Here is a 16,112-nt window from a genome sequence, read left to right on the forward strand (position 1 = left end):
CTACAGCCTGGGATGAGGCTGCAAGCAGTGCTAGCACAGCTTTTGGTCTGGGAGCAGGGAAGCTTGCTCAAGCACTTCTCCAGAATACTAACTGCTGCTAAGTTCCACATTCACCATCAGCTGTACAAGAACAGCCAGAAAAAAATGCAAATCTAGACCCTCTACCCTGAAAACCCCACGCTCTGAGACAAAGAGCCACTTACACCGCACCAGCAGATTCACCGTCTTCTTTGCCGGGTTCCCCACATTGTTGATGGCTGTGCAATTGTAGTAGCCCGAGTCCTCCACACGGATCCTCCAGATGGTGAGATTGCCTCCTTGCACAAGGCTATTGGGAGGCACTGGACCAGGAGAGTGAGACCAAACCACCTCTGGCTGTGGGTCACCACCCGTCAGAGAGCACTGCATAGTGATGTTGTCACCAGGGTTGACCACAAGTGTCTCATTGACAGACAGCTTCAGAGCAGGTGGAGCTGGAAAAGTACAAAGAGGCACACTTCTGAGCTTAAAAAAACCCATCCGATTTCTGTGTGCAGCTTCATACTTTCTAGGATTTATTCTTGAAAATGACTGGTTTGAGTAGGGAGAGCTGGAAGGATCCATGCATTCATTGCAAATAGAAGGTGTTTGTGAACATGAAGCATGATCATTACCATGCCTTTGAGTCAGAGCACTCTGTTATGGTTAGGAAACAGTGTAGACAGGACCTGACACTGCCCCAGAATTGGAGGTGGTACCTAAACCACTCCACCACTAGTGCTTAGAACCAGGGCATAAGCTAGCTGCTTGTGGTTTAGGACTATAGCTTAGGATTCAGGTCAGAAAAAAAGCCTGATGAGCCCCTTTGCATAGGTAGGTGTGGCAACCAGACAACAACTGGCAGTGGAAAACCCAAGGCTAGAGGCTTTCTGACTCCTGATGGAACAATTGCAGCAAGTCAGAAGGGCAATGAAAAGCCACTGTGGCTCTGCATTACTTACCTTCACTGCACCCAGCCCACTCCTCTGCAGATGCCACCATGACTTCTGCTCTGACTGTATTTAACTCCCCTGACTCTAGGCAGGCCCTGCAGAAGCAGCACTGGCAAAAAGGCTCAACTGGTAGCTCCTAGTAGAGTACCTGTCTCTCCCTTGCTGCAACACTATTGTATGAATCACAGTTAGTCTGCTTGTGCCTTGAACAGAAACAGCACAATGGACTGAGCCCTGAGAAAGAGAAAAAAAAGCAACAAAAAAAAGGGGGACAGGAGAACAAGAGATTCATTGTCACAAGACATGGGAAGCTGGAGCCACGGATTGAGCTTTGCCCCTCAGAACCCAATCCAAAGCACGCTGGGAAGCTCACTGGGATGTCAGTGTTTGCTGGACGGTTCTCACAATCCCAAGAGAAGGTCAGGAAGAGCACCAAGTGCATGCTCAGTCACAGCCTGCTCCTTCTGGCTGACCACCAGAGCTCAGCCCTATAGATAGCTGAAAGAGAAAGGTCTGTCTCAGAACACCCTGCTTAAACCCAACGGATGTTTTTGTTCAAGGACAGTTGGGATTAAGTCACTCCTCCCGTAAAGTGTTGCTGTTCCAGGAAGGAGTTCTAGGGAAGGTCTACCATTAAAAAAGGACCTCAGCCATCCCATGATATACCTCTCCATCTCTTACACCCAACTAGACATCTTTGAGAGGCAAAGCCATTGCCAGGGACCTGGCCCTTGCAGCTCTGAGCAGACACAAGACCAGGACCTGTCTGTACCATAACAGAGCAGGAGCTGCAGCTCTGCATCCACTCTTAACCTTCTTCACTTCCATAGGTGTCAAATACACTTTTCTATAGACTGGGGACTACAGACCAGGTCACAGGGATTGTCTTGCATGCACAACTGAACTGAGAGTAGTCTAGACAACCTCTCCTTTGAATACCCTAGTAACCAGTTCTGATTTATTTTATTTCTGCATCCTTCTCACTACACCTCCCTCCAGGAACTGATCCAAAAAACTTCCCATGAAAAGCCTTTTAAAGCCCTTCTCAGCACCATCACTGGCTCCATCCAGACAGAACTGAGAAAGTAGCAATCCCCACCACAAAGGCAGGGAGTATGTTTTAAGTAACAGCCATAATAATGCAAAATAAGACATTGTTCCATATTCATGAAGCCTGATTTAACGGCATCATTATTTCTGCCTCTTCTCTCCCTGGACCCTGCGTTAATGAGCTGTGCTGGATTTGTGTTGGATCTGTGAATTACAGCCCATACAAACAAGGCAAGGAGCAATACTCTCATCCCAGAACCAGCACCATAATTTAGCAGTGCAACCACTGCCACGCTGGGATACTGCTTTGGTGCCCTGAATCAAATGTCCTCTCCCTGGCCACAGTACGTGCTATTTGTACCAGAGGTGGTCAGCTATGCCTAAGGAAAAAGCTGGCTCCTCTGCCACCTGCACTGGCCTTTTTGAGGCCAGTGTCTTTGAATTTCGGGAGGCCACAGCCTGCACCCAAAACTTTTGACAGGTCTCTTTGCTGGAGTCTCGGCAACAGTATGCAAGGGTTAATACATGCTAATTGGCAAAGAAAGGATTTGTACATCTTCTCCAAGCTCCAGGTAGTTTCACTAGACAGTAAGAAGTCCAGGAATGCAACGGCCCAACTCACAGTGGTCAAGCAGGATGCATTCCTGTCACCAACAGGCTGTCAGCTGTGTGTAGCTGACACCAAATAGCCATTCCTGCCCTCTGACATTGGGCAGGTTCACAGGACATAACCAAACTGACAGATGCAGCTTCTTGCCTGGGAATCTCCATCCATCCCTGTCAGAGCCAGAGAGGCTGAGACCAGCCTATGTCCAGAGTTGGAGAGAGCAAACCAGAGGTCCTGCAGGTGCTGGTTAAGATTTAGGGCTCTTGCCACATTTAATGTACACACATCTGATCAACATTCATCTTGCCTAGCTCTGGGCAAGGCAACTTGGAAAAGAAGTGATATGCTGGTGGAAGCAGTGCTTTGGGGCAGGTTGTATGTTCATGCAAGAGGGAGGCAGGGAAATTGCAATGCTGCCACCTGCACAGCTCCAAGCAGCAAGCTCCCATGAAGTGCCCCAGAATGGAGCCCTAGCTGTGGCAGCCTGCGTGGGCTTCCACTCTCACTCCTGCCATCAGACAGAGGTTAACAGTCTGCAGACATTGTTATGCAGGAGGTGAATCTCATTTATTTGTAACCTGTGGCAATTCCTTTTATTCTTGGCTCAGAAAACCTGCTGGCGGAGTACGCTGAGCAGCAAGGGGACCATTAAAAACAAAGAGTCGCTTTCAATTCCCTTTGAAGTCCAATTTGCTGCAGTAAAGCTTCAGGAGAATTAACCAGCTGGGCTGCTTAATTTTGCAGAAATTGAGGAAAGGGAAAACATCAGCCTGACCATGCTGGAAAAGGTGATGACAGCCCAGGGCTGAGCTGGTCCTGTGGCTCGGTGGACACAACCTGCTGCTCTAGAGCCACACGACATGCACAGGACAGAAAAGGAGCAAATAAAACCACCTTCCCATTACGGCTGCAGACCAAGAACCCATTCCCTGCTGCTTCTCCCAAAGCTTCACTGACACAAGAGCTTGGGAAAAGCATATCCCTTGTGGGAAACTATGATCTGCCCAAAGGCCATTGCCAGAGTTGATGAAGCAAGCCAGCTGAGGAGCAGCAAACGAACTTGGAAGAGAGGATTCCCTTGGCCTAACATGACCTGACCCTCAAGGTCTGTAGTACTTGTGTCTATAAATATTCAAGAGATAGATTCCCATGCACCTCTGTGCATTTTGAGCCCTCCTCAGCTGCAAAGGTGAAGGCAACCTGAGCAAAGCTGCTCAGAATTCTGGGCACAGCCAAGGCTACAGAGGTTGCTAAAGCACAAGTGCAAGAAGGAAAGAAAAGAACCATGCATAAAAGGAGAGAATTAAAGATTTTTCTTTAAATATTTTCTCATCTATGCACAATACTACCTACAGGGCAAGTAAGCCAGATAATATTTCATGTTAAATACACTTTTGTTACTGAACACAAACCTTGCTCACACCACAATGCCAGCTTCATTTTCACCGCCAGCTTTTAATACAATTTGCTGGGAACACATTTGCCATGGCCCCTTCGAGCTTGTAGTGTCAGGCTCCACTGTAACTATGTATAAATATGCATATATAACTAAACAACAAGAAAAAAGAACTAGATTTATGTGCTATGTGATCCAAGTTCGGAGATTAGTTAAGAACTTAAAAAACTGGTGTATGTTCAGCTATATCGCTGTCTCCCCACCTGGCTACAATCTGAAAATACATTTTTCCCATACGCTGAGGGGCTGGACTGAAATGAAGGGTAGATTTCCTGTGCTTGGACTGGCAGGGGGGAGTGGGCATAAAGAGAAATTTGATTTTCTAACTCTTCAAAGGTAAGGGCACAACAGGGAAGAAGAGCTTCATCATTAGCACAAGATAAGTTTTTGAAGGGAATATTCCAGCATCTGCTACAGTCTCATCCTGAGAGAAATTCAGGTGTTCAAGTGTGAGTTGCTTGAGACATGTTCAGAGATCTTACTACATAAAGAGTATCTTTTTTCACTTTTTTAAGCTCATTTTTTTCTTCTTTCTACATGAAATAATGCACCTTGGGGGCAAGTCAGATGAATAAACGTAATTTACAGTATCAACAATATCCTGTCAACAGCTGGCAACATCAAAAAAGTTCTGATACCATTGCACAAAGATGACACAAGGGATGCAAACTACTTTGTGTTACATTAGAGAGGTGAATAATTCAAGTAACTACAATGCTTTTCCTTCTGATCATGGAAGACCCCAGGGCTGGAAGTAATTTCCAAACATTTACTTATTGCTTGCAAATACTCAACGCGTGGGGGCTTTATGAGTGTGCTTTTGTTGTGGTTTGTTTTCAATGGACAGGTTGCAATCATGTCCTTGCAAATATTTGGTACGCTACACTTGGTTATCAGTCAGTTATTGCAGGTCAAGCAAGAGGCACCAAAGTAATTCTGTTTGCAACTGGAGGCACACTCAAGCACTGCCAATATGAGTATCTGTGTAAAATTTATTTATTGGGAAGGCACTGGAGATATTTGCTTTCCACAGACATCAGCACCAATGGAGCCTGTTAGCTGGGAGATGCTGAGAGCGCAGCCTGGCAAACCAGGCCAGAGCCACACATGAATAAATTATTTGTAAGAATTCCTGCAGCATCTGCCCCACTCCGGACTGAATCAAATCTGTTTTTAAAGTCACTTAGAATTATACATAAATAAACCAGAGTCTGGATTAAAAACTACATAGTGGCTCAACACCTACATGTAGTCTGCTTTAATGATCTCATGGCAGGCCTGGCCAAGGCACTGGGTGCATGCATAGCTACAAGAAATTAGAGCATCCCTGGCCATAACACTTCTATGCAAAGGATTTTTAATCCTAGCAGCCATGCATATGAATGTGAGGTGCTGCAGGCCCTGGACAGGGTGCTGTGTTACCCTCCTGGAGGGTTAATGGCTATTGAGCAGGCAGGGGGGCAGAGGGATGCAGGGCCCTCTGAGTCCCTTCTTACCTGTGGTATTTGTGAGCTGGAAGGTGATGGATTTATCAGGGATACTGCAGACGTTGCGGACGGACACCTGGCACGTGTAGCTGGCATAATCCTGAGGCCGCAGGTTCTTCAGCTTCAGGACTTTGGTTTCACCCTGGGAGTTGGGGAAAAAAGTGGAGGGGAAAAGATACAGGTGTGCAAAGCACAGCTCATCACTGCAAGTTCATAACCTGTCCGAAAGTTTACAGATTGCCAGCAGCACCCATCAAAACTGCAGGGAATTGTGCAGACTTCAAGCTGCCCTAGCTATACAGAAAGGAGACACCAAATATTTGCAGAGGTAACTCCACCTCCAGGATTTCTCAAAACTGCCAGCAACTGACTGACGTTTAACCTGAAAGCACTGCTGAACAGGTCTAGGCATAACTTCTTGTCAAATGCAGTCGGAATCATCTTTCAGAATTTGAAAAACCTTAAAACATCCCTGAACAGACCTTGAGATCTCACACCAAGATACTGACAGGAACCCAAGGGATGTTACTGGGGTCTCAACGTTGCAAACCCAAAGTAAAACAGAGTGGATTCAGGCATTAATGCTAGCCTAAATATGACAAGCTTAACAGTTGCTCTGTGAAAAATTGCAGTACAAGGGGAAAAGATAAGTCACAGAACTACTCAAAGAACTCCCCAGAACTTTCTGATCTCTCTTCTCCTGATTCTCATTTATGCTGGTGTAAATTCAGAGTAACTACATGGATTATGGCAGCCGTTTCTCATACCAAGATAAAAACCAAACAAACAAGATCACTACCTGGAACTCCATTAGTTACTGGCTTGTTACAGAAACAGAATTAAGTTGTTAAATTAACAGTAGATGTGTTCTGTAGATTTTTATTTAGGAAATCTGGAAAGCTCTAAGATTCATCCTGTGGTTTGCACACCCTGCAACTCATACGTCTTCCCATGACAGCTTGTCACTGTTGTTCTCCTTGTGTTTGCCTGAATCTCTTCTGGAGAAATCATTCCATAATTGCCTGAAAATGTGTGAAGGTCTCAGCACGACAAATCCTCTTGAGGACAACCTCAAGAGACTGGACAATGAGCTCAGGCATGCTAATACGTAGAGAACAATGATGTGAACTGAGTAAATGAGAAAGATAAATACCTAGGAGACCAATAACCCTATGAAAGTCCTGTCCCCTGAGATTTGTTGCTATGCCACACAAATGATGGCATTTACAATGTGTATATCAACTACTCACTTACAGGGCCTCATTTATTGACTAGTAATTGTTGGGTAAAGGTGCATAAACCTTTAGTGTAGGTAAGTTTTAGAAAGATTAAACAGTAAAGTCTTCACCCCCTTTTTAATGTAAAAGCCTACCCAAACCCGACACTGATACCAGTTCATCCCTAACAGAATAGTACAACCCCCTGCAAAGTGTGATTTATTAAACACAGTGCCTTTGAGCTCCAGCAACATTTTCCCCTCCCAATAGTGTTGCAGAGGTGTGCTCCTGTAACTTCAACTCTTACCAACCCAAACTTACAGATTTATGATGGTGCTAAGGAGAGGACCATAGGGCATGCCTGTGTCAGCAAAGCAGTCCTAACACTCTCTCTCAGAGCTAGGAATGACCCATCACGTTAGGATGGGTCCTGACAGGAGCTGCGGGATGCTGGGTCATTTATACATTAATGTTGCAACATGGTAAATTCCTGCCAGATGCCTTATTTAGCTAAATAAAATACCTCAAGTCCTAAGACATCCTCTCAGTAAGCAATGTCTCCTGTTAATTACACTGAGTTAGTGAAAGCTGGAAGAGCGCACTGTGGCTTCCTCTAAGGCCAGGCATGTCCTAGTTGGATGCCGTGTAACCCTGGACTAGACAAAGCCCTCTTGGGGGCCAAACAGCGGCACTGACCTACAAGCATTTTAGTTGCAGATCTGCCACTAACCTTCAGCTTTCTCCTCTCTCCTCACCCCTCTGAGTGTTTCTATTTGGCTGCCCATTTACTCCCTGTTACTTGCGGGCATAAGGAAAAGCTCTTCATCATTTGTTTCATGGATCCCATGGCAATGCCTGCCATTTGCCGCACTGCTGAACAGGAAGCACTTCCCCTGATGTATGAAGCTCAAGCACTCAATGAATTAAAGAAAATTGTAATGGGAGACAGAGGAGACCTGATCTTGGGATTGTTTGCTTGGGTTTCAGTCTCTGCCATCCAACAGCTACGTCACCTCATTAGGGGAGCTGTGGCCTGCACTCAGGGACAGAGCCAGAAAGGGGAAAGTACTTCAAGGCTGTCACACGTCCTTCTGCTGCTCTACTCCTCCTCTTGTACCCTGAGCTCCCACAGACAGAAGCAGGCTGTACCAGCCCTTTTTTAGACAGTGCTCCTTGCAGCAGCTCCCACCCTCTGCCCAACACTGTAATCCACGCAGGGAAGGAAACACCCTCTACTGCAGTGCGCTGGGTTACCAAGACACTCAACACAAGCTGGTGGAAGTTTGCTTTTTTTCACCTGTGTGTAGAGGGGTTCATAGATGTCCACACCATTGTCCTGACTGTGGGAAAGCGTCTCAGCTCCCCGTTTCCAGATGAAACGAGCTGGTGGGTTGGAGTTGACAGTGCAGCGGAGGAAGACAGTCTTCTCCTGGTAGAAGCTGCCACGAACATCACTGATGGTCTGGTGAATGGTGAGAACAGGTTCATCTAGATCTGGAAGGAAGGTAAGGAGGGCCGCAGCAGTTGTTAGTGAAGCTTGGTCTGCACAAAGCCTGCAGAGCAGATGATGCTCTAGGCACCACAGAGGGGAGGGGAATCTCCCGCACATTTGGCTGATGACACCTGCTGAATTAAGAGTTTATCTGAGGGCAGGTAACACAGAAAACATCTAAAGGGAGCACACAGGAGAAGCCAGAATTCTCCCTCTCACCACACAACCTCCAGAGAATAGAAAGCACCCTCTGGTACGCAGATCCCCGTGTAGTCCTTAAGCAAATCGCCTCCCTGCCACATGCTTCTCAGAGCAGTGGGCTGCCTCACCTGCCCCAATGGCACCCCACACCCAAAATCACTGCTCTCTACTTCAGTGAGAGGTCAGAAGGTTCCCAGGAAACTGCTCCATCATAATTTCTTCTGCTCCCACTTTCCACTTCCCAAATTCCCGCTGAAATCATGAAGCTAAGCCCATGTCTGTGAGATGCCCACACAAATGACAGGACAAACCTCCAGTTCAAGGGGTGAAAATTAAAATCAGGACAAGACCAAGGAGCTGAGGTGGAGAGTTATCTCCTAGTCAGGAGCAAGTCTCGTGGGAGCCATGGGACCATGAGATGTAAAACACCGTGACAGGTATGCACAATTTCTCTCTCTTCCTATTAAAATATCCTCTGTGCATTTTCTTCTTTTCAGGATCTGTACTGACTCTCCCTCTTCAGTAACTTCTATTCACCTCATCCCTATCTATCACCCACCCCTAAATTGATCAGATTCTTTTGCTTTCTCCGTTTACAGAAAATGCTCCTTCCAATTCCCTCACCATATCTGCACTGGACATAAAGCCATCACAAATCAATGGCTATCAGTCACTTAACTTGCAAGGACACAAACAATAGCCCTGTAGGGAGCATACTTCCTCCATCCACTCAGAACACACTGCTCCCCAAGGTCGCCCTCCTGCTAAAAATGGATCATTTTCTTGGGTTTTGCACCAGACATCAGTGTTTGAACATCAAGGAAGCATAGGGAAAACCTCAGTCCTTTCTCCTCCCAGGGATTGGGGTTAGGTGTAAAGATCCCATTTAACAAGATGGGACAAACTGGCCCCCTAAACTAAAATCTGTCCCTGTGCCCTTAAACATGTCTTAAAAGCCGTCTGTCTAGCTCAGCTGAAACAATTCTACACTTTCAGGAGCCTTATGACCCCATCTTCAACTGCAAGGAAACTGAGGCACATGCACCCAGTATCCTCTACTGCTGCCAGTGCTGTCTTCTGCACATGTTAGCAGAGAGGAAGAGGACATCTGCTCATCACCTGCTGCTCTTCTATGCCACCTAATTTTCTCTATATTTTATTTCAGAGATCTGTAAGTTTGGAGATCTGACTCCCAGAAAGGAAGAGGGAAGCAGGGCTGAGTTTCTTCTAACTTGTTATCCAAATGGCATATGTTGTCTTCTGAATCACAGGCATCAACTTGTAGATTTGCATATTTTAATGAGCTCTGTGCTTGGTAGACAGCAATTGTAATTGGACCTGCTTGACCACATCATAGCTCAGAGATACGAGTAGAGCCATTAGCAAAACAAGGACAAGGCACCAAAAAAACCCCAAAGCCCCAGAACAAAACAGAACCCAAGTCTGAAGAAAAACATACACGGGTAGAAAAAAAAACCCCACAGCTCCTATACATGCAGTACTCTTTTTATGTGCCATGGGTGACTGAATTTTATACCTAATTCTTTTGGACCAGGACCATGAGCACAGCCTCTCCTCTTTCCTCCTTCTTTGTCCTTAACCCTCCTCTATTTGTTCACACTTCACAAGAGTAACTCAGTAGCTACCATCCTTCTGAGGCTCCATTTCTCATCAGGATGCATGGTAAAACACTTCCCTTACTGATCAAAGAAGATACTCACCATTCAGGTCTCCCAGCTCCCAGATACTCCTCACACAAAAACACCATCTTCCTTTTGGTTGCTAAACCTTTCTTCCCTTGAATCTTTCAGGCTTTTTCATAGCAGTCAGCTCCATGTCTAGCCCTCCTGAGAAAAGCTAAAATAAGACCTACAACTATGTGTATGTTCTTGATGTACAAGTAACGGCACTGATGTCAGTGAGCTGCACAAATAATAAATTTGGCCCGTGGCTGCTCATGGAGATGGTCATAGGGGATGTTTCATGTGCAATATAAGCTTGTGAACATCCGTTCTTTCTTTTTCTTTACTTTCTCTCTCTCCCACATGGAAATAATCCAAACAACAGCTGCCTCTCTGCCAGTATCAAACCAGTACTTTAAAGCCTCATTTGATGCCCACTTGGGGCAAAGGAATAACTTGTTACACAGGTTAGTATTTCCAGTTTAATACCCTCTTGGCACCAATGGTGCTCTCTGCACAACCTTGCTTGTCTAATACTAAAAGTATGAGTGAGGACTAGCACTAGCTGTCAAGGACACCAAGGTTCACATGAGGGTGATTACTTTCCTCTAACTACAAATTGGGATGTAGGGAAAGAAGGGTTTTGTTTTCAAATTCTGGTTCATTCAGCTGAAGGTTGCCTGGGTGAGCGTTCAACAAAAAGTGTGGCTTTTCCTATGTGTTCCCTTGTATATACTGCAAATGCTAGCAGAAAATAGTCCCTCCTCCACAAAACCCAGAGTAAGCAGAACAGAGGTGCGTTACCAAGTCCATCTGCAGAGTAGATGTTAGTATGAGAAAGCCCTTGGCTATCCCATTAGCCCCATAGTTCTACAGGTCAGAGCTGCATGAGGGACCATGGGACACTACATTACTCTAGCTCCAGCCTGCACCCCAGAAGTAAAGGGAGTGGCCTCAGGGCATAAAGAGATTCATGCCACAGTCCTCTTCCTAGAGATGCAGGCCCTGGCAAGGTGTCATAGTGAGGCTTGAGAAAGACAAGTCCCCCTTGCAATGGACAGTTACCATACACTTCCACCACACATAGGAGAAGAAATAGGCAGAGAGTCCAACCAAGTCTAGGTGGGTGTCAGAACTCCAAAGCTATGCTATGACAATGAAGAAATGCTCATCCCACCCAAAGAGGCTGCTGCTGAAGCAATTAATTTTCCCAGTGTGTAGGATGGTGCTTACACTATGCTATTTCAATACAGAGCAGGGCAAGGAAAGAACTGAGAGGGGAGCTGCTCCAAGCAACAGAATACAGCTGCAGATCATGAACCTGCCAAATGCCTAAGTATGTTCAAGTCTAGCTAAAAGGAGTGTGGGAATGGGAGGTGATGGGTTCAGGGAGAGTTCCAGCTGCTTTATCACACTTCACATCTTTTTAGCATCAACCTCTTGCTGGCTAGGCCTTCTCAGAAGATGAGTGAGGAGAGGGATTTGGTGCTACTTGGGTTGGAGAAAACTGGAATAGTTGATAGCCAAGGATGATAAACTCATCGGTAATTTTCCCCGAGGGAGTAAACCTCTTTTAAAGTTGCCTATACCTTAAATCTTGGATTCCTCGCATATTGGGATTATGGATAAGGTTAATTTCCCTTCCTTTTGGTCACAACAGCCCAGAAATAAGCCAGCATGAGAAACTTTCAAACATGGGTCCCAAGATGGAGAACTACTAACAGCATCTCCAGGACACAAGAATGGCCACTGCAACCAGCCCAAGATATCCTGAGTCACTGAAGCAAAGGGTTCCTCACAGATTCCTTCACGTTCATCCCTTCACAGCTCAGCCTCCTCAGGTGAGTCCAAGAGTCTTTTACTGTTTCCACCATGCTACAGAAGTAGCAATTCTGGGAGCAGGGCACTGATTTCAGGAATGTCCCAGGTATCTGAGGCATTACCCATTTGAAGAAGCATTGTTTTGCTTCAAGCATTGCCAGCTTAAAAACAAAGAAAAAGAAAGCAGAGAGCGCCTACAGTGCTACATCCCAGACAAGCTCCAGGGACCACTGGCTGTTACTGACATCATGGCTTCTGGGTAGGAATGACTCACATGGACAGGAAGAGCTATGTGTTTTGTGGATGGATATAATCTTCTAGGGAACGTGGTCCCTGGGGGCACCGCATCATTCCCTTTGCTCCTGAACCAGGTGCATGTAGTCCTAGGGCAATGCAGCTCCTTGCTGGCCCCGCAGCAAGGCAGAGACATGCAGTAGAACTGTGGGAAGGTCTGGGTTGCCACTAAACGACTTACACTGCACATCTACTCGAATGGACTTGATGGCAGGGACCCCAACCCCATTTTCTGCTTTACAGTAATAGCGGCCCCCCTGCAGCCTTTGGATCTTCTCAATCCGAAGGGTCTCGTTAAGCACTGACGTCTCTTGGAATTTGTCCGACGCGCTGCCGGCAGTTTTGGTCCATCTCACCTGCATGAGGAGAATGAGAGGAATGCAAACAATCAGTGACACAAACTAGAGACCCCAAGTGACAGCTGCACTCCCTTTACTCCTCTTCCCCTCCTCCCTAGCCATTCTCAAAAACTGGCCCTACAGCACCCCCAGACCTTACCAAAGTTCAACTACTGATCTCAGTATGTCTTGGTAGACCAGCTGCTGATTCTCATCCATCACTAATCCCCACATCTGAGAGTCCAGGATAACCCCTCGGTTCCCTCAAACACACACTGTATATTTACCACTTTTGCCCTGGTCCTGTAAACCCAGCAGCTTGTTTAATTTTACACCACTATCTGCACAACACAGGATTCTGAGCTTTAAGCCTTGGGACCCCATGCCGCTGGTAGGCCACAAAGCTAAAGCAAACATGAGCTCACAGCTACAGAGCTTTTATTGCAGTAAACACCTTTCTCTGGACAGCAAGGCTATTTCTGCTTTATGCTTTTCCAAGAAAGAGTGAGAAAATGCAGCTGCTATCTGGCTCTTGCCCCTTTCCCACAGGGAGCCCCTGTGCGTGTTATTTTTATAAGCCATCCTTTGGCAGTGCACAAGCTTTTATCTTGATTTTAAAGATACAGAAAAAGAAAAGAAAAAATCCCTTCAGATTCCAAGCTACCTTGCATTTTTTGTCCTTATGTTACATGTCTTAAGATCTTGGCTTGCAAGGGTAACTGATCTGCATGATAATTCATGGTGAATGTGGTAAGAGGACAGAACTCCTAAAGACTGAATGGTTATTCTTACATCTGCAATGAGGTACAGCCCTAACAGCGACAGTATAAGCTTCCCCCTTGTTTCCTGCAGCCCAGACAATGAAAGAGAGAGTGAAGACAATGAAAGAGAGAGACAGCTTTTCTCAGAACACTGGTTTTCTGTGTCTGCAACCTCCTTTCTAAAGGCTGGTGACTGGTGGTCTCCCACACTGGTGCCCATCCAGACTTTGGGACTGAGATCTGGCAAGATCAGCAGATAGAAAGGAGACTTTCATTCAACATTGACCACAGATAAATGGACCAGAAACCTTGACCCCTCTGCCAGATTTTACTTGAAACTCACTGCCACCACCTGACTGATGCTGATGCGCTAAAAAGAGCAGGGGTGTGCACATCCCATCCCCAGAGCACTAGGTTGAGCAGATTTCTGGAGCTAATGACTGTGGATTTATTTAGCATTTGTAGACTTATTATGAAATTGTCTAAGGGCCCCAAGACTCTCAGAGTCTCCTGTTTGCAAGGACACTTCAGCCAGCTCTTTAATCTTTTCAATTTTAATCTCATTTAAGTATTTTGGCCACATTTTCATGTTTTAATGACTGGCTGATAGAAGGGAAAATAAAAGATGAAACAAAGGTTAAGATACAAGCTTACCTGGGGGAGAAATCTATCGATGAGGAGGGAGGGCAGACATAGGACACATGCCATGTTTTATGTGTGTGGGTCATGCCTTGTGGGTCTGGTGTCCCCTGTGCATGTCCAGGCAAAGGCAAGCCACAGTGTTGCCCACTAGCATGCTGTCTGCATCAGGCTCTGCTCCAGCAACCTCTCTGGCTACTCAGGCCCCTGCAACCTGCTACCACCTTCACACACATTCAACATCCTTAGGCAGGGCTAGACCATCATCTTAGTTTCTGACATACGGAGCTGTCATCTGCCCATCACTGTCACGAGCCTAGGCTGGTTGTTTTTGCTGTCTTAGAGTATTTCCTTTTTCCTGTTTCCAGGATATGCTTTGATAGATAAACCGTTTCAAATTCTGCTGGCTGAAGCTCTCTCCCTCTCTTTTGTCATTGCCGCTTAGCCAAGTAGCTACTCAAAAGCAAGTCCACAGTGGCATTGACTGGTGTATGAAGATACATGCCTTCTCAGCACAGATATCTGTGGCAGGATTTGGGAAGGAGGACAAGAAGACATACATACTGTACCTGGCTCCCTTGAGCGTATTCTGTCACATCCAGCCTCGTAGTACACACTAGCTGCCATTCCTACCACACTCTGTCCCAGAGCAGGCAGATCCACGCTCTGGTTCAGTATCTCTATAGATACATCCACACTATTACTGAACCTGCCTGTTTGAGCATCTGAAGGGTGGAGAGGTGCCTGAATGGGGCTTGAGGCTATGCATCCCTCTAGGGACCCTGGGGAAGAACTGCAGCAGTTACTCAAGCTCAGCTCTGCACTGAACTGTGACTTTGACCACAGCATGGACATATCCAACACTGCAAGTCTGAATCTGCCTCCGGTCAGTGGACATTAAGCAATGACCAGCAGGGTCTGCATGGGGCTCAGGATGAACAACTTCCTGAACTCCCCAAGCAGGTTCCCCTTGGCTGTGCATCCAGAGAAGCTAAGAGACTGCAGGATCATAAAGGAACAGCTCCTGTGACCAACACATGCGGGAAGCCTCCTCTAACCTGTTCAAGCTGTTCCTACTTTGCAGTAAGAGGGTTAAAGATTTGAGGGTGGTTTGTATAACGGATTCAGTTTGAGCTTTCAGTTTTCTGGGGGTCTTCACATACTCATGACCACTAGAAACTCCGTGTATGCTTCTGCAAAGCTCTGTGGACTGTTTTCCACAAAAGCAGGACTAGATGCTTAATAGCTTAACGGGCTAGTGCTTGTACTACAAGGCATCCCTACTTGACTCCAATATGTAGGAGAAAGCTGGGCACCCTGCTGCCCACAAATCTCCTCTATGTGGAGACTACAGAGAGTTGCCATGGGCAGAGAGGTGCCAGGTAAAATGGACAGCTTACCTGTGGCCGGGGGTGTCCTGTGACCAGACACTGCAGGACCAGCGTGTCCCCCTCCCGAATTGTGTAAACACGTTCACTAATGTTGTCTTCCTTCACCACACACGCCTGCCCAGCATGGATGATTTGGGCCTGAGCAGGAGCTGCAGAGAGGAAAGAAGAGGTAAAGAGGGAAGCGAGCAGCACACCAGCCCCCTGTGCCCATGGTAGCTGCTCCAGCGGCAGGGTGGAAGAGCCACCTCTTGAGACACAGAGAGGAAGAGCCAGAGAGTGCTGGGTATGAGACACAAAGGTCTCAGGAGATAGAACACAGCGATTTTCCCCATCTCCTGGGCAGCTGGTATCAACTGCGATTTTAAAACCTTTGGTCCTGTTGCGATGAGCAGCTTTAGGCTCTGAAAAGCCCAACATGGAGTTTTTGGGGGAGACTCTCTTACGCAGGCTGAGAACCAAGAATTCCCTGCTCTCATGTCTTCCAGAGAGGAGCTTGTGTGAGCAGTTAAAGCAGGGAACTGGTCAAATCACAACTGCTCTACAACTGTCTAAAAGAGGCCAGATTACTATGATTTACTTTGCAGGGGGCTGGGATAACTACCAAGCAGAGTCAGAAAGGGTCGTGAAGCTCTGTAGAGCTTTTAGCAACATCCCAGGCACAGCACACTCTGTAGGAAAAGCAAATCTTTCCCAAATTACACTGAA

At 46.5% G+C, this 16,112-nt stretch overlaps 1 protein-coding gene across 2 annotated transcripts in view; it reads right to left on the reverse strand.

Moving 5' to 3' along the window:
* The window catches only part of MDGA1 (MAM domain containing glycosylphosphatidylinositol anchor 1), a 150,928-nt gene that overhangs the window by 81,532 nt on the left and 53,284 nt on the right, over positions 1-16,112 (reverse strand). For both annotated transcript variants that reach the window (XM_062629651.1, XM_062629652.1), the window contains 5 exons: positions 15,417-15,556; positions 12,460-12,634; positions 8,086-8,282; positions 5,581-5,713; positions 204-473 (listed from right to left, as the gene is read on the reverse strand). In XM_062629651.1, coding sequence (XP_062485635.1) covers positions 204-473; positions 5,581-5,713; positions 8,086-8,282; positions 12,460-12,634; positions 15,417-15,556 — 915 coding nt within the window. The remainder of the gene's footprint in view (positions 1-203; positions 474-5,580; positions 5,714-8,085; positions 8,283-12,459; positions 12,635-15,416; positions 15,557-16,112) is intronic.

Source organism: Pezoporus occidentalis, unplaced genomic scaffold, assembly GCF_034315485.1.
Source record: "Pezoporus occidentalis ecotype Australia unplaced genomic scaffold, CSIRO_AGI_Poc_V1 ctg34, whole genome shotgun sequence".
NCBI classification, from domain to species: Eukaryota; Metazoa; Chordata; class Aves; order Psittaciformes; family Psittacidae; genus Pezoporus; species Pezoporus occidentalis.